At 39.4% G+C, this 24,388-nt stretch overlaps 1 protein-coding gene across 2 annotated transcripts in view; it reads left to right on the top strand.

Annotated features, from left to right (window-relative positions):
* The first annotated feature begins 1,402 nt into the window (after nucleotides 1-1,402).
* ITGB6 (integrin subunit beta 6) overlaps nucleotides 1,403-24,388 on the top strand; it is a 48,892-nt gene continuing 25,906 nt past the window's right edge. Inside the window, exons 1-9 of one of the 2 annotated variants that reach the window (XM_027819059.3) lie at nucleotides 1,403-1,814; nucleotides 1,926-2,002; nucleotides 2,721-2,800; nucleotides 5,782-5,986; nucleotides 7,313-7,559; nucleotides 8,698-8,860; nucleotides 9,556-9,717; nucleotides 10,602-10,697; nucleotides 20,754-20,843. In XM_027819059.3, coding sequence (XP_027674860.2) covers nucleotides 1,942-2,002; nucleotides 2,721-2,800; nucleotides 5,782-5,986; nucleotides 7,313-7,559; nucleotides 8,698-8,860; nucleotides 9,556-9,717; nucleotides 10,602-10,697; nucleotides 20,754-20,843 — 1,104 coding nt within the window. In that variant the 5' untranslated portion in view covers nucleotides 1,403-1,814; nucleotides 1,926-1,941. Of the gene's footprint in view, nucleotides 1,815-1,925; nucleotides 2,003-2,720; nucleotides 2,801-5,781; nucleotides 5,987-7,312; nucleotides 7,560-8,694; nucleotides 8,861-9,555; nucleotides 9,718-10,601; nucleotides 10,698-20,753; nucleotides 20,844-24,388 lie in introns of both variants that reach the window. The other variant, XM_007056654.4, reaches the window with a different exon arrangement.

The raw sequence follows: 24,388 nt of genomic DNA, 5'->3' as shown, positions 1-24,388 counted from the left end.
TGACATGTGCTGTTACAAACACATTATGAAGAGAGAGTCCCAGTGCCAAACAACCTTATACGCTAAAAAGGACAAATGGATAAAAGGTGGGGAGAAATAAAACAACATATAAACAAGGGCTTTGGTTATTTTTAGATTTCCTTTCATAATAATAGTATGAACTTATATTTAACCTTTCCTCCAAGGGGTTAAATGTGTCTTAAAATCCACCTCACAACAGCTTAAAGATTGTGACTTTCCCAAGGCTATACTGTGAGTCAGTGGCACAGCTGGGAATCTGAGCCCTGGTTTACACTAGGACTTTAGGTCGAATTTAGCAGCGTTAAATCGATGTAAACCTGCACCCGTCCACATGATGAAGCCCTTTTTTTCGACTTAAAGGGCTCTTAAAATCGATTTCCTTACTCCACCCCTGACAAGTGGATTAGCGCTTAAATCGGCCTTGCCGGGTCGAATTTGGGGTACTGTGGGAGCTATCCCAGAGTGCTCCATTGTGACTGCTCTGGACAGCACTCTCAACTCAGATGCACTGGCCAGGTAGACAGGAAAAGAACCGCGAAAAAAGAAAAAAGGCACGAAACGATTGTCTGCTGCTGCTTTCACGGAGGGAGGGAGGGAACGGGCGCCTGAGGATATGTACCCAGAACTACCCGCGACAATGTTTTAGCCCCATCAGGCATTGGGATCTCAACCCAGAATTCCAATGGGCAGCGGAGACTGCGGGAACTGTGGGATAGCTACCCACAGTGCAACACTCCGGAAGTCGACGCTTGCCTCGGTACTGTGGAAGCACTCCGCCGAGTTAATGCACTTAATGCACTTAGAGCATTTTCTGTGGGGACACACACACTCGAGTATATAAAAACGATTTCTAAAAAACCGACTTCTCTAAATTCGACCTAATTTCGTAGTGTAGATATACCCTAAGCCTGGTGCTCAAGCCACCCTTCCCCTTCTCTAACCATGCTTTCTTTTCTTTCATCTTGTACTCACTATTATTGCTTCACTGTTATGAAGGCTGGGTGAGGTTTTTTTGGTTCCCCAAATGCTTTAAAATGCAATGAAAGCCTCTTTCTAGTCATTGTTACCTGAATGTATTAATAGCTGCAGAGGAAATTATCTTGAATTCCATCACAGAAGATACTCTCTATTGGGGTAGTAACATGCAGATAACCACACCTGTACAATAGTAACTGCATTTCACAATAATGTAGGTTTGATTTATTTCTTTTTCACTTTATAATGCTAATAAAATATATATAAACTCTACACAGTAAAACAAAAGACATTTTGTATTCCTAAAATGGTTTTCTATTATGATGTTATAATAAGTTATGGTGATTTGTTGTTGTTTTTTTCACAGCTGCTTTTAGAAGGTTCATTCCACAACATGAAACTTGAAAAAATGGGATTTATACATCTCTCCAGGTATATTCACCTCACTATTTGTATGGCTTGCCAGCATTTTGAACTCGGTCAGAAAACAGTCAAAGGAGTGGCAGTATTTTAGAGTTATTGTACTCTTGATAAAGTTCTCCTGGACAGATTTCTTTAGGACCCAGAGAGACTGCGAGTGTTGACAAAAAAAAAAAAAAAATCAGCACCTGAATGAATTCCCCCACCTTCTTATGATTGTGTACCTGTTTTCCTTATAAGGAAAATAAGGAAGTAAGATAAAGAACAGTGTTAAGTTCCATAACCATGTTGAAGTTGCTTTTATGCACAGCTCGTCGTCTTTACCTATTCAGGTAGCTTTTGTTTTCTTTGTATTAATGTTCTGCCCTGGTAGTTTGGAAATTTCTCTTCAAACCAGTGTAAGTATCATCTTAGAATATACACTTCAGGAATCTATGACTTTTACAACATTCCACATTAATCATTTTACCCTGAAGGTAATTATTCTTTTATACTTTTAATTCACACAGCCAGAACTGAAAACGAATGGGGATTGTATTGCTTTTCCTGTTCTTTCTATTTCTGCAAAGAAATAACAATGTACAAGGTAAGGCTTACAATTACTGAACTCTGCTTCTTTAAAAGCATATTTTACATTGTTTTTTGTTTAACAACTTTATATTAACTAGCTTCCCATGTTGTCTGTTCAGTCATTCCTTTCCACTTAATGAATGTTTTTTGAGAGGGTGTAGTATTACTATGTAGCCAATAAATGTAGTTAGAGTACATCTATTCATAATATAGAACTACTTGCACCAAACACACAGGCTTTTGAGCCATTTTAATTATACACATCAGAGTTTGATCCATCATGAAATTTCACAGTGCATCTGTGACTCTGGAGGTGTCTATGGAACCTGGCATAATTTTAACTTCCAGAGCAAGTACATTGGAAAGAAGACTGAAACAACTGTAATGTGTACAATGTACACATATCTATTTCGCTAAAAATTCTAGTTATGGTTAAACAAATTTAACAATTATGAAATGCATTTCGGAAAACAAATAGTGTGCATATTTTTCATAGATGAGTGACCTTCAGGTCCCCACATTTTTTATTAATTGCCAGTAATAGTGTAATTATTGATCAAGTTAAATACTAAATTAATATAAATATTTTAATGATGGAATGTTATCAATAATCTTAAGTATGTCCAAATGTGTCACTATTTTTTATCTCCAATATTTTTAACTAAATGGGGCATTTTATACAAGGAATAATTAAACCCATTATTAATCTCTTCTCTTCCTGGGTTTAAATACAGGAAATTGTTCTCCAGGGAGTGCAGTGACTTGTGAAGATTGTTTGTTTTCTGGACAACAGTGTGCTTGGTGTTCTCAAGAGGTAAAGTAAATTATCTTAAAAATTTCAAAGCCATACAATCTGAGTGTTTGCAGTGGCTATGAGTGATGGAATTATTGAATTAACTGGGTCAGCTGGTGCTTTTGTAATGCATGAAGAATTTAGAGAGAGAAAATTGCCTGTGTAATTTTCTCTGGGAATTAAAAGTGGTACATCTGGAAATTATGGTTTATTGTTCATCGTTCTCTGTTTCTTTAAAAAAATAAAATCCCCAGCTTTTAGCACCTTTGTTTCTACCTATCAGAGGAGCTGTACTCATCATTTTGGAAGTGATTATGGTGGGATTGTACAGCTCCTGTGATACAGGATAGAGCACCCAAGATATGGAGGTCTTATGACTGAAGTATGGGGCTGGGAAACAGATATGGATTTGGTTCCCAGATAAGTCACTGACTTCCTGTGTGACCCCAGGCAAGTCACTTAACTTATCTGTGGTTCTTAATGTGTAAAATGTGAATAGGAATACCTCCTGGCCCCACAGCAGGTGTTCTGAGCTTCACTTTGTTAGTGTTTGTGAAGCAGTTGGCTACTGCGATTAAAGGCTCAATAGAAATGGCTATAAATAAATAAAATAAGCAGGGTCCAAATGAGAGCCACATGCCCTTCTCCCTTTTAGAGCAGAAGGTGAACTGTTAGGTGCTCAGCACTTTTGAAAATCTGGCTGCTTGTTCAGGAGCCTAAATATGATTTTTAGAAGGCTAACTTTAGATTTTGGAAATCTTGGCTCTTATAAATACAGATAGACAAACACAGGGTTTTGTGAATCCTTTTCAGCCAACAGCTAGCCAGTCAATTGCTAGTTAGTTTTTGAATTATTGATCAGCTAGGTATGTACTGCAAAATTTCTTAAAATAATGTCTTAGTCAACTGGATTGTGTTTGATATTTCTGTCTTGCTGAGCACCCTTAATAGCCATTGGCTTCAGTGGCAATCGAGGGTGCTAAGCACTTCAAAGGATCAGATCCAAAGCATGTAATAAATATATAAACACAATACATAGATCAGATATGAGAGAGAAACAGAATGTGTGTTAAAATACTTTATTGTGGTGGTTTACTGTTCATACCTCTACAGCTCTCTTTTAAGGGACTCTTTAAATAATTTATAAACACTTTCCTTAGGGGGTTTTAGTTGAACAGTAAAAATACCATCTTGGATGAAACTGACATGCCGTTCTTTTTTAATCCAGTTTTTACTAAAAGCAATTTAGCAATTTGCAAGATATAACACTAGGAAAGTCTCCGGTCCCCCCAAAAAAGTGTTTTTTCTATGCTTTTTTTAAAAAGAGTTCAAAACACAGGATTTTCATAATATGAAATTTTCCATGCTATTAGGTACATAATTAGGCCAATTGCCATTGGGTGTTTTCATAAAACACAAAAAGAAAACAACTAAGTTCTTGAGTTTGGAAGTACTATGTATAGATCATGTGCACTTATTGGAAATGTCAGTGGAATAAATATAATGTTTGCCCATGGATTTATTTGTTACACTCATGTGATGTGGCGCAGGCAAAGAATCTGTATATTTAAAATCTGTATATTTATTTTAGTGTCAGGCTACACTCAATAAAAGGAGCCATCATAGTCTATTGGATAAAAATACACATTCTGGCTAGCCCTGAACCATGTGTTTACCTGATAATGAATTGTTTTGAGAAGCCAGAAAATTCAGTGTTAGCTACTGCAGCCGGTATGCTCTGTTTTCCAAGGGTTTCATAATAATAGGTGATTTTTATGTACACCTGGTTTGATCCTGTAGTCAATGGGTGTTTTATCTGAGTAGACATCAGAAGTGGCCCAAGTACAGAAAGGCAAATTTTTCCCTCCTATGTTTCCACTGAAATCAGTGAGACACACATATATCCATGAACAGAATTTGACTCCCAGTGGGAAGTGAAGAGCAGAGTCTTAGCATTAACTGAATTTCTGGGCTTTTGTGGATTTTGCGGATTTAAAGTAACTTTGCTGTAACTTTAACAGAGTGTTTCTCAGTGACAAAATTCAGGGGACATTTGCAGGTTAAGGGACAAAGTTTAAATTCCTTCTACAGGCACAAGAGAAGAATATGGACCAGTGGTATGAGCACAGGATTGAAAACCAGGAATTTCCAAATTCGAATCCCAGCTTTGACATGGGCTCCCTCTGTGGCCTTGGTCAAATCACTTAGACTCTCTGCCAAAGTTTTCACACAGCAATGATGATAATACCTTACAACAATGTTGTGAAAATTAATGTGAGTATAGTGCTTTGAAGAGGAATATATAATCATAAAACTCCCATTCCAGTTGGTGAGAGTTTTGCTTGAGTAGGAATGCAGGGCCCAATCCAAAGACTATTGAAGTCAGTGGAAAGTCTCCTGTTGACTTCAGTGGGCTTTAGATCAGGTCCTAAGTGCAGGAGAAGGCCAAACAGCACACAGGGCTGAATTAAAGGAAATAAATACAAGTGCCACGTGTATCTCTGGGCTAAATTCAAGGTCATGAAAATATGGTGTTAGTTAAACATCAGGTGTAAGATGGTCAGAAAACAGGTGTAAGTTATGGAGTATTGATTTACCATTCATAAGTGTCCAAAATTAGTATTGACGGAGAAGGGTGCAGCAGGAAAAACAAGATAAGACTCAACATACACTTTAACTTATGTGTCACCATCCCCAAATCTCTTAGGGCCAAATACATACCAGGCATAAGTGACACAATTCCCATACACCAATGATACAACTGGTCCCGCTAGGATACCAAACAAATGTATGCTCCGTTAATTTTGCTATGAAAAGCCTGATAGGTGCAAATTTAGACTGTTATGCCACCTACACCCATTTCTTTGCCAGCTTACACCCTGTGTGTAACTTACACCACAATGTCTGTCACCTCTGCATTTGGCCCACCATGCATAAATAATTTATTTTCCATTGTTCAATAATAAATTTAGCTCTTCCCTTCCTTCTGCTGATTGTTTCAGAATTATACTGACTCATCTGGAATTCATGGAAGGTGTGATACTCCAGCAAATCTTTTGTCAAAAGGATGTCAGTCGAACTTTATTGAATTTCCCATTTCTAAAGTAGAAATTCACAAAAATAAGCCCCTTAGCATAGGAATCCAGAAGAATAACTCTGATGTCACACAGATTTCCCCTCAAAAGTTAACTTTTAGACTGCGACCAGGTAAGTTATTCAGTTCATAACTGTGATTCTTTCCTGTTGATGCTGTCTTTCCAGGTTTCTCAGACTAAATTGTTAATGATCTAAAAAACAGAATGTATTTACTGTATTTAAATAATTTGTATTAACAAATTCGAAATTAAGCATTATTTGTAATCAAATAAGACCTAGTGAATATTTATCATGTGTTAATCTGATGGATAGATCTAAAATGTACACTATTTAAATTCCCCCCAAAGTATTTTGCATTTATGTAAAAGGAGGTGAATCTCCATGCTCTGTTCTCTCCATGGCTCGGGGCAGCACAAAGGGAATGGAAATGTCACACATCTATCAGGCTGGGAATTCCCCCAGCGGGTGTAGAGCAGGACGAGCTAGTTCCTATACCCTTCCTCTTGTGCCCCTGATGCGGGAGGTGTATTGAGGGTGGAAATGAAGGGGCCGTGGCCATAGCACAGTAGGCGAGCTATCCCATGGGATGTCGCCAGCTGGTATTGGTTAGAGGAGTCTGAAGGCCAGGGATGCTGGAACAGTTTTTATAGTGGGTTTGCTTAGCGCCATTGAAGCAAACTGTAAACCTTGTCCACTTCAAGCCAGGGGGCACGGCAGCAGCACCCCCAGTTCCAGCACCTATTCCGGAGGCTTCTCTAACCTGCACTCAGGCCATGGCAGAGATGAGGAGAGAATTGGGAAACTGCAACCATAGCCAGCTCCCCAGTGTCTCACCTCTTCATTGCTACCCTGAGAAAATCTCAGCTGCAGTAGAGAATCTGCCATATAGTGTTTTTATCGGAGGATATCAACGTGATTTGCAAGATCCCCTGAGGTCTATGGCGTTACTGTGGATTTACACCAATATAACATAGATCAGAATTTGTCCTAGGGAAAATGAGGTGCAGAGAGATTTAAATAACACACAGTATGTTAGTACTAGAACCAGGAATAGAACCCAGGCGCACTTGTAATCCACTCTCCCAGTCCCATGCTCAGACCATTAACCCTTGCACTCGCTCCTACAAGTACTAACTTCTGTTTCATTATAGAACATCTTAAAGCTGCACTCTGACATTTGTTTTTTCTAACACACTAGATCCACAGGAATCAAATAGTCCTAAACCTAAAGTTAGTACTTAACTTTTACTGTACCACTCAAGTAATACTTACTTAAGGTCTTTCAGATTTTCTATTTGGAATTTTTATTTATACTTTTATACATTTCTATTAATTCCACCAATGGCACAGAATAAACAGACAGCATCATTGACATATTGCCCATAACATTGTCTACATGTGTTAATTTGTTCTCCGTTTCCCCTATGGCTTTACTAGGAAATGAAGAAACAATAGAGATCAAAGTTCGCCAGACTGAAGATTATCCAGTTGATCTCTATTACCTCATGGACCTTTCTGCTTCCATGGATGATGATCTGAATACAATAAAGGAATTAGGCTCAACTCTTTCCAAAGAAATGTCAAAACTAACCAGCAACTTTAGACTGGGCTTTGGGTCTTTTGTTGAAAAACCAGTTTCACCATTCATCAAAACCACAGCTGAAGAAATAAACAACCCTTGCAGGTAGGCAAAGAAAGCACTTATGTATGTTTTGTTATTTAATATAGGAACACAGATAAGATTGATCATTGGGGGCAAAATCCTGCTCACTGCCCTCACTGGAGCCTTTCCACCTTATTCACTTGCAGTTGAGTGAATAAAGCAAATGGGACTTGGCTCTTGGTTCATACTCTGGGCATTTTCTATACCCCATTGGGTTGTTGGGAAGAGGGGGTGTTTAGGGGGGAAGAGGTTTGCCTTTTTGCTTGCTGTTTAGATTTTCCCGCTAATTACAAGTGTGTGTGACTGATTAGCACATTGATAACTTGATAACTCAAGTTATATGTCTCTTTAATTTGCTTGAAATATATATTCTTTATTAAAATCCTGGATTATTCATGTGACAGCTGTAAAGGCTCACCATACTTTTGGGTACTCAAAAATACCAAAAAACAACAGTTCAGTATATTTATTAATGTTCGTATTATTTATTCGTTTTAAAGAACCAGGAACAGTCCCTTCTGCCCTATGCTGCATGAGTCCTGCCCGGATCACAACTCTGGGGTGCTTGTGGAGAGTGGGGGCTGCATGCCTGATACTCTCCTCCTCTCAGAGCAAGTGGGGAGGAGCCCAGTGGGCCTATCTGGATGTGATGGTGGGAGTATACTGTGCTCTGTAAAGAGCTGGAGCAGATTAAAAGAGGAGCAAAGGAGGAGTATGCCACTTCAGGGTATCACTGGGGCACAGTGCCTCCCAGGGCTACTCCTGGGGACGTGCCGTTTACACACCACTCTTTAGCCACAGAGTATCTAAATGCACAGTTTCACTTTAAACTTAACTGAGTGCCATGTTATGTTTTAACCTTGAAGTTTTTTCACTTGGTCTGTCTAACTGAATTGTAAAGGTACTACTTTTAGCAATGATATTAATAAAACAAGGTACACAGAAGAGATGTGCACCTGAAAACTACGCTAGATAGAGTTACAAAGCAACTACAGTGTGTGCATTCTATCTCTGCATTGGCCGTAAGATATATCATTAAGATATATCATTTATATATCATATATATATATATATATATATATATATATATATATATATATATATCATTTATGCTATATATCATTTATATTATTAAGATATATTATTTATTTTATAGCAGTGTTCCACGTAATTGCTTACCCACCTTTGGATACAAACATGTTTTGCCATTAACAAATGATGCTGAAAGATTCAATGAAATTGTGAAAGAACAGAAAATCTCAGCTAATATAGACACTCCAGAGGGAGGATTTGATGCAATTATGCAGGCAGCTGTTTGCAAGGTAATGAAACCTCTAGGTGTAATATTTATTAGTCCACATTTTAATATTAATAGATTTTTATGGTATTTTTAAAAAAATAAGCAGCTCTTGTTTTCTCAAAATGTAGACTCTGACCCTGATCTGACTCAACTAAAATCAATGGAAGGACCCCCACTGATTTCAGTGGGTATTTGGTCAGACTGTAAAGGTATATTCAAATGATCTCTTTTTTCATTAGAAAAGTGTATATAATCAAGTTAAATACGCACATTGAAAAATGATAGTTTTGTCGTTTCCATCAATAAAAGCACTGATCGTGTAATAATCGGGTGTATATGGGGAATGAAAAGCAATAAAATTACCACATAATCATCATATTTTCTTCAATTTTTTCTCTTTAAATATTTTAATGATTAACAATATTAACAATATTTGACATAGATGACAAGCAGCTATACACACTCAACACAACAATGGGAAGAGGAGATATGTTGGTCAGAGGCAATGAAGTGAACTCTGTTAAATAATTGTCATGGTATCTTTTGATGTCCCTTCTGACCTAAATATCTATGAATCTATGATGTCTGCTTAAAGCAGAGAGGACACTACTTTTTAAAGCTGTCTTTGAAAGAGCCCTTCTTCTGTCTTCTATCATCCTGTATTATTTCTTTCAATATAATCAAAGTCTATACTAAACCATTACATTTTAATTACAGGAAAAGATTGGGTGGAGAAATGACTCTCTACATCTGCTGGTGTTTGTGAGTGATGCTGATTCCCATTTTGGGATGGACAGTAAACTGGCAGGGATTGTTATTCCAAACGATGGACATTGTCACTTGGACCACAATAATGAATATTCCATGTCAACAGTTTTGGTAATGTGCTTCGTACAATTCTTTCATTGTGGAATTTTAAAGTACGGGAAAGATGAATTGGAATATTAATGATTGTGTTCAGTGGTACGCAGTAGGAGTTTGGAAATCCAGTCATTTGATGTCATGCATTTTAATTTTAATCACATATTTTCATAAAATCAAAACTAAGAACACAGCATATTGACATAAGTGATCTCAGAACATGTTATGATTAGAAAAAGTGATACCTCTTACTCCCAATAACTGTTACCGTGGGTAACATGTGGAACAGGACCTATTGGCATCCTCTCCTGAAAGGAGAGCAAAAATATGCTTTCATCACATTGTCTTAAAGGAAGTGAATTAAGGAGTGGTTCAGGAATGTGTTGGACACTGCAGAGGTCAGAAAAACATTTCAAACTAAGATTCAAGTGCTCAAACTAATACTGTTATTTAATAGTTCTATTATGGGGATGTTTAGAGGCCCCTGTTAGGATGTGGGCTGTATTGTGCTAGGTGCCTTGCAAACACAAAGGTAAGTTGTGTCCTTGCCTCAAAGAGTTAGTTTTCTCACCTTCTTAAAGTCTAAATTCAAGAATTAAGAGATTTAAAGAGGATTCCAAAGGCCTGTGTTCCTGTGTGGACTAAAACCTCCTGACCCCAGGCACTGAAGCATGACATACAGGTGGATCACTCAGGGTAATGTGAGCACCAGAAGGAAAGGCTCTATGTACACATACACACTTACTCAGCACACATGTATAATTACATGTTTATATTACACTGAGCACAGTATGAATGTATGTTCATTAAAGATAACATGCAAAATTTTTCATCACTATTTTTTAGCTCCTTGGTCCTTTTGTAAAACAGGGATTGATTTGGCTCTCTATATTTGTTTTCAGGAGTATCCAACAATTGGACAACTAACAGACAAGCTTGTGCAAAATAACGTTTTATTAATTTTTGCTGTAACAAAGGAACAAGTTTACTTATATGAGGTGAGGTAACTAAAATTTGTAACTCTCCAGTGTTTTGCTTTAATGTTCCTTTTGATAATGTTTATATATGAGCCCTTTCATTTTCAGTTTAAACCGATTTTTACCGAAAATTTCCCTGGTTTTACAAAAAGTATTATTCAGTTTATTTCAAATTTTCACCCTACTTTTGTATCATTCAAATATATAAAAAATAACTTGGTTTTTCAAGAAAATACAATACATTGCATGAGATATGTATTATGATAATACTTTAGTCTGTGTGTATATGCAAAGCCGCCTGTATTAGTCTAGAAGATACACACAATAAATAGGCACGCATGCAAGCTCTAAATTGTGTGCACATCTGAACACTGATGAATCTCATGCCACCATGTCCACATTTCAAGCTGTTAGCAGATAATGGTTTAAAGATTTAACTAAAATGGGAAGAAAATGAAAATCTGTATCAAAATACATTTCAGAACATGAGTTTTAAAAAAAAGTTTTAAAAAAAATAGGAGAAAAGGATGAAGTTGAATGTATGCACTGCAAATGGTGTGGCCCAATTATTAAATGTAAATATTAATTGTCTAATAGTTCTAAGTCTACAACAGTAAACTTTTTATTCAAATGAAAAGTTTTATTTGGGGATTAGAGATATATTTTTTCTTAAACTCTGAGGTGGCATTGTGTTTTGAGTTCTGCAGCAAATCACATTGATGAACAGAATTCAAATCATTAATCTACAGAATACTTTTTTTTTCTGTCTTTCCATCCACTAAAATAAACCCTGATATTTACCCAGAAAAATTAATAGATTTTTGCACTGATTTTTGCCTGATTTTGTTGTTGTTGTTTGTTGTCTGATAAATTCCCAGGAAAAATTAAATAAAATAAAAATTGAAAATGAAGGGCCCTATTTATACAGTACCACTTGAGAAAACTAGCATTGAGGATTCAACCCTGCAAGGTGCATATTTAATTAAAAATATAGCTAGAAAATTAGATACCTGATTTAAAACATCTAAAAACTCAGTTACTTTGAAAGCACCTCACTCATCATGTATTGATTTTATGGTTCTTTATGTAATTGTAAATTGGGTTTTATGTTGAATCACACTGTGAATAACTACTTTTTGAGTCATAGTAGATAAGGATGTTCAGCCCTGAAGCTTACCTAAATTGCTCAGCATAATCACTAGCATTAGACAGTTATATCTTAAGATGCTGGGTACTAATACTTGAGGCTGTTTTTTCTCCTGTGAGACAGGGACACCCCTTGAAACAAAATGTCCTCATGAACTTTTGTTCATCTCTCAGAAAATGTGTTTTCACCTGATCTGAGAGTTTACTTCCTGCTCTTCAGTCTAAAACTTCTTTTCAGTGAGATAAGTTGGAAGGTAGCAGGAAATATAAAGTACAAAATGACAAAATAGAAGGGAGAATTTCTCCCCTCCCCCTCACATCTAACTGCCTGTATGCATTGAAGGGAGAAAAAACACTTAGCATTGTTTGAAGTGAAGAATACAAGTCTCAGTTACATGAAGACTCTTTTGTTTAAAAAGTCATTGCATGGCAAATGAGAGCAGAGAGAGTGGAGAGGAGATGAGTCATTTTATTGCAAATGGAACTGGGGCAAGGAGGGGAAAAGATACTTTGCACCACCCTTGTGCATCTGTTCAGGGTTTGGCCAGAGGTAGTTCCATCCCTCAGCAAAACTAAAGCAGCCATAACTTGTGTTTGGCATGCACATCCAGGTACCCCCAGTTTGTCCCCTAGACTGGATCTACTTGGGGATTCTCCTATAGCTGGGGAATTTCCCAGTGACCAGTACCAGCAGAACCAGTGTATGGAGTGATAGGACAGCCCTGGAGGGCGCCCACAACACTTAAAGTTCCTGTTTAAAATGATGAGTAAAAATAAGTAGAAGATGGGAGAGAAAAAAAGCCTATCTGTTTCCCATCTGCAGTAAAACCACAGAAAAGTAATCTGACAGTTCTGTGCTTGATAAGCCCCTTCCCCTCCATTATGAGTTGTTTGTGTCACTGTGGAGCATGGGCGGTGGGTAGAGCCCCACTTTGGGGAGGCTAGCCCCCGGCTCAACCCTTCTGCCCGCACCCCGCCCTCCCGGAGTTCCGAGACCCCCTGCACTCCCCGCCCATGGCCAGAGGAGCCCCGGGCCAGGCAGAACCCTCAGCACCCCCCCTCCAACCCACCTAGAGGAGCCCTGAGATCCCCTGCACACACACCCCATAGCCAGAGGAGCCCCGGGCCATGCAGAGCCCTGAGCCACCCCCACACACACACTGTTCAGAGGAGCCTTCAAATGCTCTTCTCTTCTTCTCTCTTCGGGAAGAGGAACCTGAGCTTTTGATATGCACCATGCAGGTTCCAGGGTGACTGAGGAGGTAGTATGTCTTACTCAGCTTCCAGGGTTCATCAATAATCTCTCTGGACTCCAGAGAGATTATTGATGAACCCAGGAAGCTGAGTAGCACATACCGCCTCCTCAGCTACCCAGAACTTGCATGCGGCATAATAACAAGCAAAAATTTTCCCCATCAAACCCACAACCAGGGTCCAGCAGCAGTGGCTACGCTAGGAGAGGCTGAGCCTCCCCTGGCCTATTATACCCGCCGCCCATGCTGTAGAGGGGACATGGTAAAAATCTTCTAAACTTTAAATGGCTAAGGAGCCTATGTTGCATTGAAAGTCAGTGGGATTCAGGCTCGTTAAACACTTTTGAAAATTGTACCCATGCCCTTATAACACTGGATCTGGAGGATCCATAGAGAAGACAAGCTGTAGTCTCACCTATCCCAGATTACACATGAAGACCTAACCACCCGTGCAGTCCCTGGTTTCAGCCTCCCTGGCAACATGTCTCTCTGATGAGCCATGCTATTGTTGGCCTTTTTCCCTGTGTCCTCTATCCAACTCTGCCTGAACTGGGGTAGAAGTGAAGTCACAGCACAGGTGGGTTAAGGAGAGAGTTAGAAGTGTAGTGTCTTTGGGGATTTTTACAGGGAGTTCTTCCCGCACATAAGGGGCCTTTTCCTCTTTTCTGTTTCACTCTGAGCTGTGCAGTGGGTAGGCACAGAGCCCTCACTAAGAGAACTGTCAGTATCTATCTTATTTTATCATGTATATTTTTGCCCAGACGGGCTGTTGTGAAGAAATCTGTAGTGTCTAAAAATAAATCCTAGATCAGAATTCAGTGTTTGCAGTCTTATAATCTTGATTTATATTGTCATATTATGTTTTCTTTATAATCATAAGCATGGGAGAATCAGATTTCTAAGTCAATATTCTGAGTTTGATTGACACAGATGGGAAATGTGACAATACAGTCCCATCGTTTTAGATATGCCCTTTGATGTTTGTGAAAGCCAGCAGTAAAAGTTTGATATTTTTATTTTGTTTATTATTTTGTATTTGCTTTGACTAACTGTCCATCTAACCAGCAGGTTAGTGAGGCTATGTGCAAGGAAAAATAACAGCAGATACTCAGTTAAGTGACAGAATGCCACATGCAAAAGATGAAAGTGGTAGATAGAATATGTTTAAAAGAATTGCTACATTCTATACAAGACAGAAAATGGTGTCACTTTATTTTTCTGACAAAGTAGAGAACAAAAAGTAATAGATGGATTAACAATGGCTCACATTTTTTGTTAGTTGTAAATCTTAGTATAGAGTTCCCAGAGAACAAAGCATGCCACTTGATAACTTTGATAATGGTATAAAACTGACACAGAGATACTGAAACAGAAAACCTTTGATAAGAACGGTGTTGGCCAGCGCAGACCATGACCACTGGAAAATTCCAAAGGAAACCTTCATGCACTCAGTGAGGGATGCATCTTTTCGGTGCAATAAGACAGTAGATTAAAGAGGAGCTGGATAGCTCCAAATTTAGGTGTAGGACCTAATCCAAGGGCCAATTAAAGTCAGTGGAAAGATTACATTGGCCATAGGATCAGGCCCCTAGCGAGCAAACCTTAGGTAATGATAGAATTTTAATACCTACTCTGTGGATGCCAAAAATATTTAGCTAGTTATACCCTTTGATTATGTAGCTATTTGTTGCAGTGTGATTATACTTGAGTGACTTCTACTAGTTCCTTATCTGTTGCATTCAGAGTGCACTATTTCCACTGAGCATGGTGATTGGACTTACCTTAAAAATGTGTATTTTGATTTTAATTTTTTTTTTTTTTTTGCTTTAATATCTTTTTCTGCAGCCAGAACCTGGGGCTTACTCCTCAGGTGCACCAGAGCAGTCCTTAGTGCACTAAAGCAATGGGAGCAAAATTTGCTTCCACTTTCCCCCTTAACCATGGGTGTAGTCAGAGGCCAATTCAGCAGGCAGCATACCTGAGCTAGCTTTAACCTAGCTATCTCACACAGGTGTCTGCATGGGCTAGCCATCCAGGGTCAGGGTTCCAGACAGGCTTGAGAAGTCTGCACTGAAATCCATGCTGCTGCAGTCTCACTCCAATACCCAAGATAGCTAGATTAAAGCTAGCATAGGTGTGTCTACATGAGCTGCAGTCACACCCTGTGACTGCAGCATAGAGACACCCCCTTACAGGTATCATAGAGAAAGAATAGCAAGGTTTAGATAGCTGGGACGTGAGGACCTAGAGAGACGTCCGAATCAAAGATGACACCCAGGACAGACAGGATGGCAGTGTCACCCAGAGTGACCAAGAAAGGATGCAACCAAGAGGGACTGAGGGGAACATTTAAAGCCCTGTTTTAGCCATGTTGAACTTGAGCTGATGGCTAGACACCCAGGAGGGTGATGTTAGAGAGACAGGCCAAGATTTTAGTTTGGACAGAAGGAGACAGGTCTGGAGTGGCGAGAGAGAGAGAGATCTGTGAGTCCTCAGCATAGAGATGGTAGTTGAACTTGTGTTTGCAGATGGGATTACCCAGAAATGAGGTATAGAAGGAGAAGATAAGGGGACCAAGGACAGAGCCCTGTGAAATTCCCACAGAAACCTGATGTACGTGCGGGGGGGAAAGAAGGAAGATCCTCCAAAGGATGTGAAGTAGGAGCAATTAGAAGGGTAGTAGAGGAATAAGAAGAGGACAGAGTGCCAGAAGACAAGGGAGGACAGGGACTTGCTTAAGGACTTGATCCTGGTCCACTGAAGTCCATTGGAATTTTATCATTGACTTCCCTGGGAGCAGGATCAAGCTGCAAGTGTGCATTTTGGCTCCAATTCAGGAAAGCACTTAAGCATGTTCTTAACTTTAAGCAAGTGCTTACACCCCACTGAAGTCAATGAGACTTTAAAATGCATAACCTCATAGTCTTTCCACAGGTGGTGTATTATCTATTGTTGACAAAGGATGAACTGAAATCCAAGAGTCAAGAAACTAACCATGATTTTTTTCATGAGATCATTTTTGATATGAGTTGTGCAAGGGAAACGTTCCATTGTTGTATGGAAGGAGCGGGCACGGGGGGAGGAAACTAAAGAAGGAATCTGAACTATTTTGAGGAAAATGGATGATTTTGGTTCCAGAAACAAGAGTAGGCTAAGGAATGGAAGTCTATTGTGCTTATACAGTCAGAGCTAAGGATTTCTCATTGAACAAAGAGCTCATTATTTAATAAGATACAATAGCAGATGCAGCTGAACCCAAATCATCACTCAGTATATGTAGATGTACTCATCCATAACACCAACAATACCTGTGTGCACTGCTCTGGGCCACTTTATGTAATGACAAAACTTAACTCCACCTGTGAAAGATCAGTTTTCGGCACATCTGGAAATAGGATCAGCCAACCAGTGCTGCCAAGAAACAGGGCACTTCTGACTTCAGTTGGGAGCCTAGTTTCAGAATGTGAAGGACCCCTATGCTCAAAGGTTCATGTCTTTAGTCAAACATTTTGGTGGCACCTTTACAGACAGTAAAAAGAAAAGGAGTACTTGTGGCACCTTAGAGACTAACAAATTTATTTGAGCATAAGCTTTCGTGAGCTACAGCTCACTTCATCGGATGCATTCAGTGGAAAATACTGAATGCATCCGATGAAGTGAGTTGTAGCTCACGAAAGCTTATGCTCAAATAAATTTGTTAGTCTCTAAGGTGCCACAAGTACTCCTTTTCTTTTTGCGAATACAGACGAACACGGCTGCTATTCTGAAACCTTTACAGACAGCGCCTTACTCAGGCAAAACTTCAGTTTAAACCACTATAATTAAGCCTAATGGAGCTTTCCCTAAATTACATTAGCTTTGCAGGATCAGGCCCAGAAACTTGCAACTGTATTTTATTGTACCAAAAAACATAATTGAACTTGACAGATGATAATTCAGTTTCTAAGGAGGGCAAACACTACACTAGAATTTATCTAGAAGCTCCTTAAATAGTTTGGATAGATAGCATTAGTCTAAAATAAATGTAGTAGTCAAATAATTAAATGTACCTTTATATTTCTAGCTATTTATAATCCCCCTTTAGTTTAGCATGGCATATGTCAGTCATTTATTCATTTAATATTCCAAATCCGCTTCAGATCCAATGTAGGCTCAGACCTACCTCCCACATAGGTGTGTATATTGTTATCTAAAACATGTATTTTATGTCACCAAATACAGGATGTATGTGCTTATAATATTGCATTCTTGCCATGAATATGGCCAGACATGTCAGTTCCCCTAATTTTAAAATAGCAGTTGTCATGTTGCATGGGAGAATCAAAACTAAAACAGCAAAGTATTACATGACCACAGATGCTTTTAAAGTAGCATTGAACTAGTGGATTTAAATTAAACATTTGCCAAGATTGCTCAAAAGGTAAAACCTGAGGGGCATGGGTGCATGAGGGGGAAGGAAGTTGTTGACAAATGAGGCATGTCAGTTTAAAATAGTTTATAAAAAAGAAAAGTTCAGGAAAACAAACAAAAAAGTCCTTCCTCTGGAATATATTCACATATGGCTGACCAAATAATATATCATTATTCTTAGCTGAAAGCTGTTTATAACAGAGTAAGAAATTTATTTCTTTTTAAAAGCTGTTGATTTGAAAATTATTTTTATGAGTATTGTGATGACAGTGAAAGTTTGACAGACTATGTGTATCACATTTAGGGTAGGGGAATCCACTGGTGTTTTAAGTTTTCATGTTTCAGAGTAGCAGCCGTGTTAGTCTGTATTCGCAGAAAGAAAAGGAGTACTAGTGGCACCTTAGAGACTAACCAATTTATTTGAGCATAAGCTTTTCATGAGCTGACTTTATCGGATGCATTCAGTGGAAAATACAGTGAGGAGATTTATATACACACAGAACATGAAAAAATGGGTGTTATCATACACACTGTAAGGAGAGGTTTCAGAGTAGGAAATAGTTTTACTTTGTGTAATGACACATCCACTCCCAGTCTCTATTCAAGCCTAATATTAGAACAAAAAGACTTCAAAAACAGACTCCAACAAGAGACTGCTGAATTGGAATTAATTTGCAAACTGGATACAATTAACTTAGGCTTGAATAGAGACTGGGAGTGGATGTGTCATTACACAAAGTAAAACTATTTCCCCATGTTTATTTCCCCCCCCCCCCCGCACTGCTCCTCGAATGTTCTTGTTAACTGCTGGAAATGGCCCATCTTGATTATCACTACAAAAGGTTTTCTCCCTCCCTCCCTCCCCCGCCCCCACGCTCTTCTGCTGGTAATAGCTCATCTTAAGTGATCACTCTCCTTACAGTGTGTATGATAACACCCATTTTTTCATGTTGTGTGTGTATATAAATCTCACTGTATTTTCCACTGAATGCATCCAATGAAGTGAGCTGTAGCTCACGAAAGCTTATGCTCAAATAAATTGGTTAGTCTCTAAGGTGCCACTAGTACTCCTTTTCTTTTTAAGTTTTCAAGAAACTGCTAATTTTGTCTAAAGCTTTGGGTTTCTTGGAATCTTTTTGGAGGTTTGCAAAACAGTTTTTCCTTAATTGAAATAATTTATTTTCAAGGAAAATTATGTTAAAAATCATTCTAATTAAAGCTGAGGAAAAAACAACAAAACTGTCTTTCTAACTAAATGGAATCTTCTGTCATGCAAACAAAAATATTCTTGTGAAGCAATTCTTCTGCTGCTGCTAGACAAAGAGAATACAGTTTAAAAATGAGCTGCTCAAAACTCTCATTTCAACATAGCCAAATGGCACTAGAAGCTCTCAAGGCTTAAGATCTGTTCAAAAAATATCACCTGGGTCTTCTAAATTTGGCATAGTACTCTTCCACCCTAGATCACGTCACAAGTTCTGCTCTCATTTACACTGGTGCAAATCATGTGTAACTCCACTGACCTCAGTGGAGCAATTTCAAATTAACTCCACTGACAATGAGTGAAAGCAGATATATCTGTAGATATATTTTCAAATATATCTGTAGATAAAATAAATCAACTTTTTGCATGCATGCTAAAATGCATGCTAAAAAGTTGGAAGGTCTATTTGTGTCACACTAGCACTAAAAAGACAACCTGCCGTAACTGGTTAACAGTATTAGCCATGCGATCCAAAGCAATCACATCACACTCAAATGCTCAAATAAATTTGTTAGTCTCTAAGGTGCCACAAGTCCTCCTTTTCTTTTTGCGGTACAGACTAACACGGCTGCTACTCTGAAACACTACACTGGTAAATCAGCTCAGAAACTTTATATGGAAAAACATTAAAATATATGCTCAAAGATGGAAACTTTCCTTAAAATCAATCCATAGTCTGCACCTGTGCCTTCCACGGAACTCACACTGTCATCCATGGCATTTTTGTGCACAGAGGAACGGTAGACTGTGGCCCTAAGCCTAGTGTGCTCCTACTGTTTGTTTTGCATGCCCCAGATAAAAGGCAGTGATATTTTAGATTCCAAACTCTCTAATTCTCATTTATAACCAGCCTGCATAATGCCCATGTTTACAAAATGCACAGTTCTATATTCTAAGAACAATCTTTCAAAGACAGAGTGCTATAATTCACAGGAGTCGGGCATGCCAAATCACCTGTTGTAACATAAAATGTGTTTAATCCTGCTGATTTACAATAGCGCTTTAGTAATGTAATGAATGGTAGGTATTTCATACATAATATTTAAAGTAATCATAATACTGATGGAAGTGCAAAGTACAAAAGGGATGTAAGGGAATCAAAGTGTCCATCTTCATTGATTTTTTGAATGTTTTTAATGTTTAAAAAATCAGCATTAGAACAGCAGCTTTCTTCTGCAGAGTTTATCATGTTACCAATTTTCTCTTTTAACTGCCCTTTTCATTATCTCCAAGGAGTCCCATTGACTTCAATAAGCATTGGTTCAAGCCCTAAATGCACTGTAGTAACCACCAGATGAGATTAATATTAGCCACTAGTTCTAACAACTAGCTGTGAGTGTCATGCACTGAAGTGAGACTGGACATTAAATGACCACAATTTTCTTAACACAAACCCAGCATGTAATCAGGGCACTAGGCAGACAATTCTTCCTGAATTATAACTAACCGTTGATTAACGTGTGGTATTTCTATTCCAGTCATAAAATAGCAACAAATAGTTCAAAGCCTATGTTCCAGGCTCGCCAATCTCATTCTTATTGAGGCCTTATGTCCCCTTCATCGCTGAGCCCTTGTGCGCAGTCCACTATATGCTAGTTAACATGTACCGGCCTCAGAAAAGTACAGTTTCTTAAACAAATGTATATCGGGCCAATGGGAACAACATTACAATAGTAGTAAGAGTAGCAGAATCAGGCTCTGATTATTTTTATTAAAAACAAATAGAACTGTTGAGAGGATATTTTCATTTTAATTGGAGAACACTACAGGGTGAGATTTTCAAAAACTCCTAAGTGACTTGTGCTCCTCCATTGACTTTCAACAGGACTTGTGCTCACTTAGGTGCTTTTGAAAATCCAACTTATAATTCTTTAGACTGGTAGTTATGGGTTTGGGGGGGTGAGGGAGGTTGCCAGCAAGATGGACCATACCACCTATTACGAATTTATGCTTTCAAATTATTGTTAACAGCTCAAGCCTATATTTTATACTTGCTCTTTACAGAATTATGCCAAACTTATTCCTGGAGCTACTGTTGGACAACTTCAGAAAGATTCTGGAAATATTCTCCAATTGATCATTGATGCATATAAGGTATGTTTATAACATACTTCTCCTTTTGCATGTCTGCTATTCTCAGATATTAAATTGTGATTCGGTGAAAACAAATCCCATTGTTTACAATAAGCACATCAGTTGTGCACAGATGCCCAGCATTACAGAAACTTTCCGTCGGTCCTGAAAAAAAGAACACGCACGTTTAAATGTTTGAGCATATACATCACACTGTTTTGCAGTGATATTGGAAAACAATGCACTAAGAATGCTATTCTCTGCTTTAGCTATGTGATGGTGCCGCTGTGAGGTTGTTCTAATGTTTTTAAAGGAGGGAATATAGGCACGAAAAAAAAATTGAATGTGTTTAAGATTATGTGGGGAAATACAAATAGGGACATAAACCTGATGCTGCCTTTCTCATACTGAGAAAGAGGGGCGACCAGTGGGTTATCTCAAGTGCCTATACACAAATGCACGAAGCCTGGGAAACAAGCAGGGAGAACTGGAAGTCCTGGCAAAGTCAAGGAATTATGATGTGATTGGAATAACAGAGATGTGGTGGGATAACTCACATGACTGGAGTACTGTCATGGATGGATATAAGCTTTTCAGGAAAGACAGGCAGGGCAGAAAAGGTGGGGGAGTTGCACTGTATGTAAGAGAGCAGTATGACTGCTCAGAGCTCAAGTATGAAACTGCAGAAAAACCTGAGAGTCTCTGGATTAAGTTTAGAAGTGTGACCAACAAGGGTGATATTGTGGTGGGAGTCTACTATAGACCACCGGACCAGGGGGATGAGGTGGACAAGGCTTTCTTCCGGCAACTCGCAGAAGTTACTAGATCGCATGCCCTGGTTCTCATGGGAGACTTCAATCACCCTGATATCTGCTGGGAGAGCAATACAGCGGTGCACAGACAATCCAGGAAGTTTTCGGAAAATGTAGGGGACAATTTCCTGGTGCAAGTGCTGGAGGAACCAACTAGGGTCAGAGCTTTTCTTGACCTGCTGCTCACAAACCGGGAAGAATTAGTAGGGGAAGCAAAAGTGGATGGGAACCTGGGAGGCAGTGACCATGAGATGGTCAAGTTCAGGATCCTGACACAAGGAAGAAAGGAAAGCAGCAGAATACGGACCCTGGACTTCAGAAAAGCAGACTTTGACTCCCTCAGGGAGCTGATGGGCAAGATCCCCTGGGAGAATAACATGAGCGGGAAAGGAGTCCAGGAGAGCTGGCTGTATTTTAAAGAATCCTTATTGAGGGTACAGGGACAAACCATCCCGATCTGTAGAAAGAATAGTAAATATGGCAGGCGACCGGCTTGGCTTAACAGTGAAATCCTTGCTCATCTTAAATACAAAAAAGAAGCTTACAAGAAGTGGAAGATTGGACAAATGACCAGGGATGAGTATAAAAATATTGCTCGAGCATGCAGGAGTGAAATCAGGAAGGCCAAATCACACCTGGAGTTGCAGCTAGCAAGAGATGTTAAGAGTAACAAGAAGGGTTTCTTCAGGTATGTTAGCAACAAGAAGAAAGTCAAGGAAAGTGTGGGTCCCTTACTGAATGAGGGAGGCAACCTATTGACAGAGGATGGGGAAAAAGCTAATGCACTCAATGCTTTTTTTGCCTCTGTCCTCACGAACAAGGTCAGCTCCCAGACTACTGCACTGGGCAGCACAGCATGAGGAGGAGGTGACCAGCCCTCTGTGGAGAAAGAAGTGGTTCGGGACTATTTAGAAAAGCTGGACGTGCACAAGTCCATGGGGCCGGATGCATTGCATCCAAGAGTGCTAAAGGAGTTGGCGGATGTGATTGCAGAGCCATTGGCCATTATCTTTGAAAACTCATGGCGATTGGGGGAGGTCCGAGACGACTGGAAAAAGGCTAATATAGTGCCCATCTTTAAAAAAGGGAAGAAGGAGGATCCTGGGAACTACAGGCCAGTCAGCCTCACCTCAGTCCTGGAAAAATCATGGAGCAGGTCCTCAAGGAATCAATTCTGAAGCACTTAGAGGAGAGGAAAGTGATCAGGAACAGTCAGCATGGATTCACCAAGGGCAAGTCATGCTTGACTAATCTAATTGCCTTCTATGACGAGATAACTGGCTCTGTGGATGAAGGGAAAGCAATGGACGTGTTGTTCCTTGACTTTAGCAAAGCTTTTGACACGGTCTCCCACAGTATTCTTGCCAGCAAGTTAAAGAAGTATGGGCTGGATGAATGGACTGTAAGGTAGATAGAAAGCTGGCTACATTGTCAGGCTTAACGGGTAGTGATCAATGGCTCCAAGTCTAGTTGGCAGCTGGTATCAAGTGGAGTGCCCCAAGGGTCGGTCCTGGGGCCGGTTTTGTTCAATATCTTCATAAATGATCTGGAAGATGGTGTGGATTGCACCCGCAGTAAGTTTGCAGATGACACTAAACTGGGAGGAGAGGTAGATACGCTGGAGGGTAGGGATAGGATACAGAGGGACCTAGAGAAATTGGAGGATTGGGCCAAAAGAAATCTGATGAAGTTCAACAAGGACAAGTGCAGAGTCCTGCACTTAGGACGGAAGAATCCCATGCACCGCTACAGACTAGGGACCGAATGGCTCGGCAGCAGTTCTGCAGAAAAGTACCTAAGGGTTACAGTGGACGAGAAGCTGGATGTGAGTCAACAGTGTGCCCTTGTTGCCAAGAAGGCCAATGGCCTTTTTGGATGTATAAGTAGGGGCATTGCCAGCAGAGCGAGGGACGTGATTGTTCCCCTCTATTCGACACTGGTGAGGCCTCATCTGGAGTACTGTGTCCAGTTTTGGGCCCCACACTACAAGAAGGATGTGGAAAAATTGGAAAGAGTCCAGCGGAGGGCAACAAAAATGATTAGGGGACTGGAACACATGACTTATGAGGAGAGGCTGAGGGAACTGGGGATGTTTAGTCTACGGAAGAGAAGAATGAGGGGGGATTTGATAGCTGCTTTCAACTACCTAAAAGGGGGTTCCAAAGAGGATGGCTCTAGACTGTTCTCAGTGGTAGCAGATGACAGAACGAGGAGTAATGGTCTCAAGTTGCAGTGGGGGAGATTTAGGTTGGATATTAGGAAAAACTTTTTCACTAGGAGGGTGGTGAAACACTGGAATGCGTTACCTAGGGAGGTGGTGGAATCTCCTTCCTTAGAAGTTTTTAAGGTCAGGCTTGACAAAGCCCTGGCTGGGATGATTTAATTGGGGATTGGTCCTGCTTTGAGCAGGGGGTTGGACTAGATGACCTCCTGAGGGTCCCTTCCAACCCTGATATTCTATGATTCTATGATTCAGAGCCTAGTTTATAAAGCCTATAAATCTCTTTATAAAGAGATTCCCCTGCCTTGCTCTGGGAAGTCAGGGGAATCTCTCTGGGTACATTTATAGTAATATATTGAGGGTGTTAGTCCCTGTTTTGTTTTGTTTTTCTTTACTTCGCTTTTCTTTATTACAAGCATGTACTTTAACAATTACTACCTTTAAAAAAAAATCCTCTTTGTAATTATCATTTCCTGTGCTTTTTTATTCTCGCATCCTTTATTTGTATCATATCTCTAATATGTTCTACAAAA

Source organism: Chelonia mydas, chromosome 11 (assembly GCF_015237465.2).
Source record: "Chelonia mydas isolate rCheMyd1 chromosome 11, rCheMyd1.pri.v2, whole genome shotgun sequence".
NCBI lineage: Eukaryota > Metazoa > Chordata > Testudines > Cheloniidae > Chelonia > Chelonia mydas.
The sequence above is the reverse complement of the archived record's forward strand: the minus strand, read 5'-3'. Positions and strand labels throughout refer to the sequence as shown.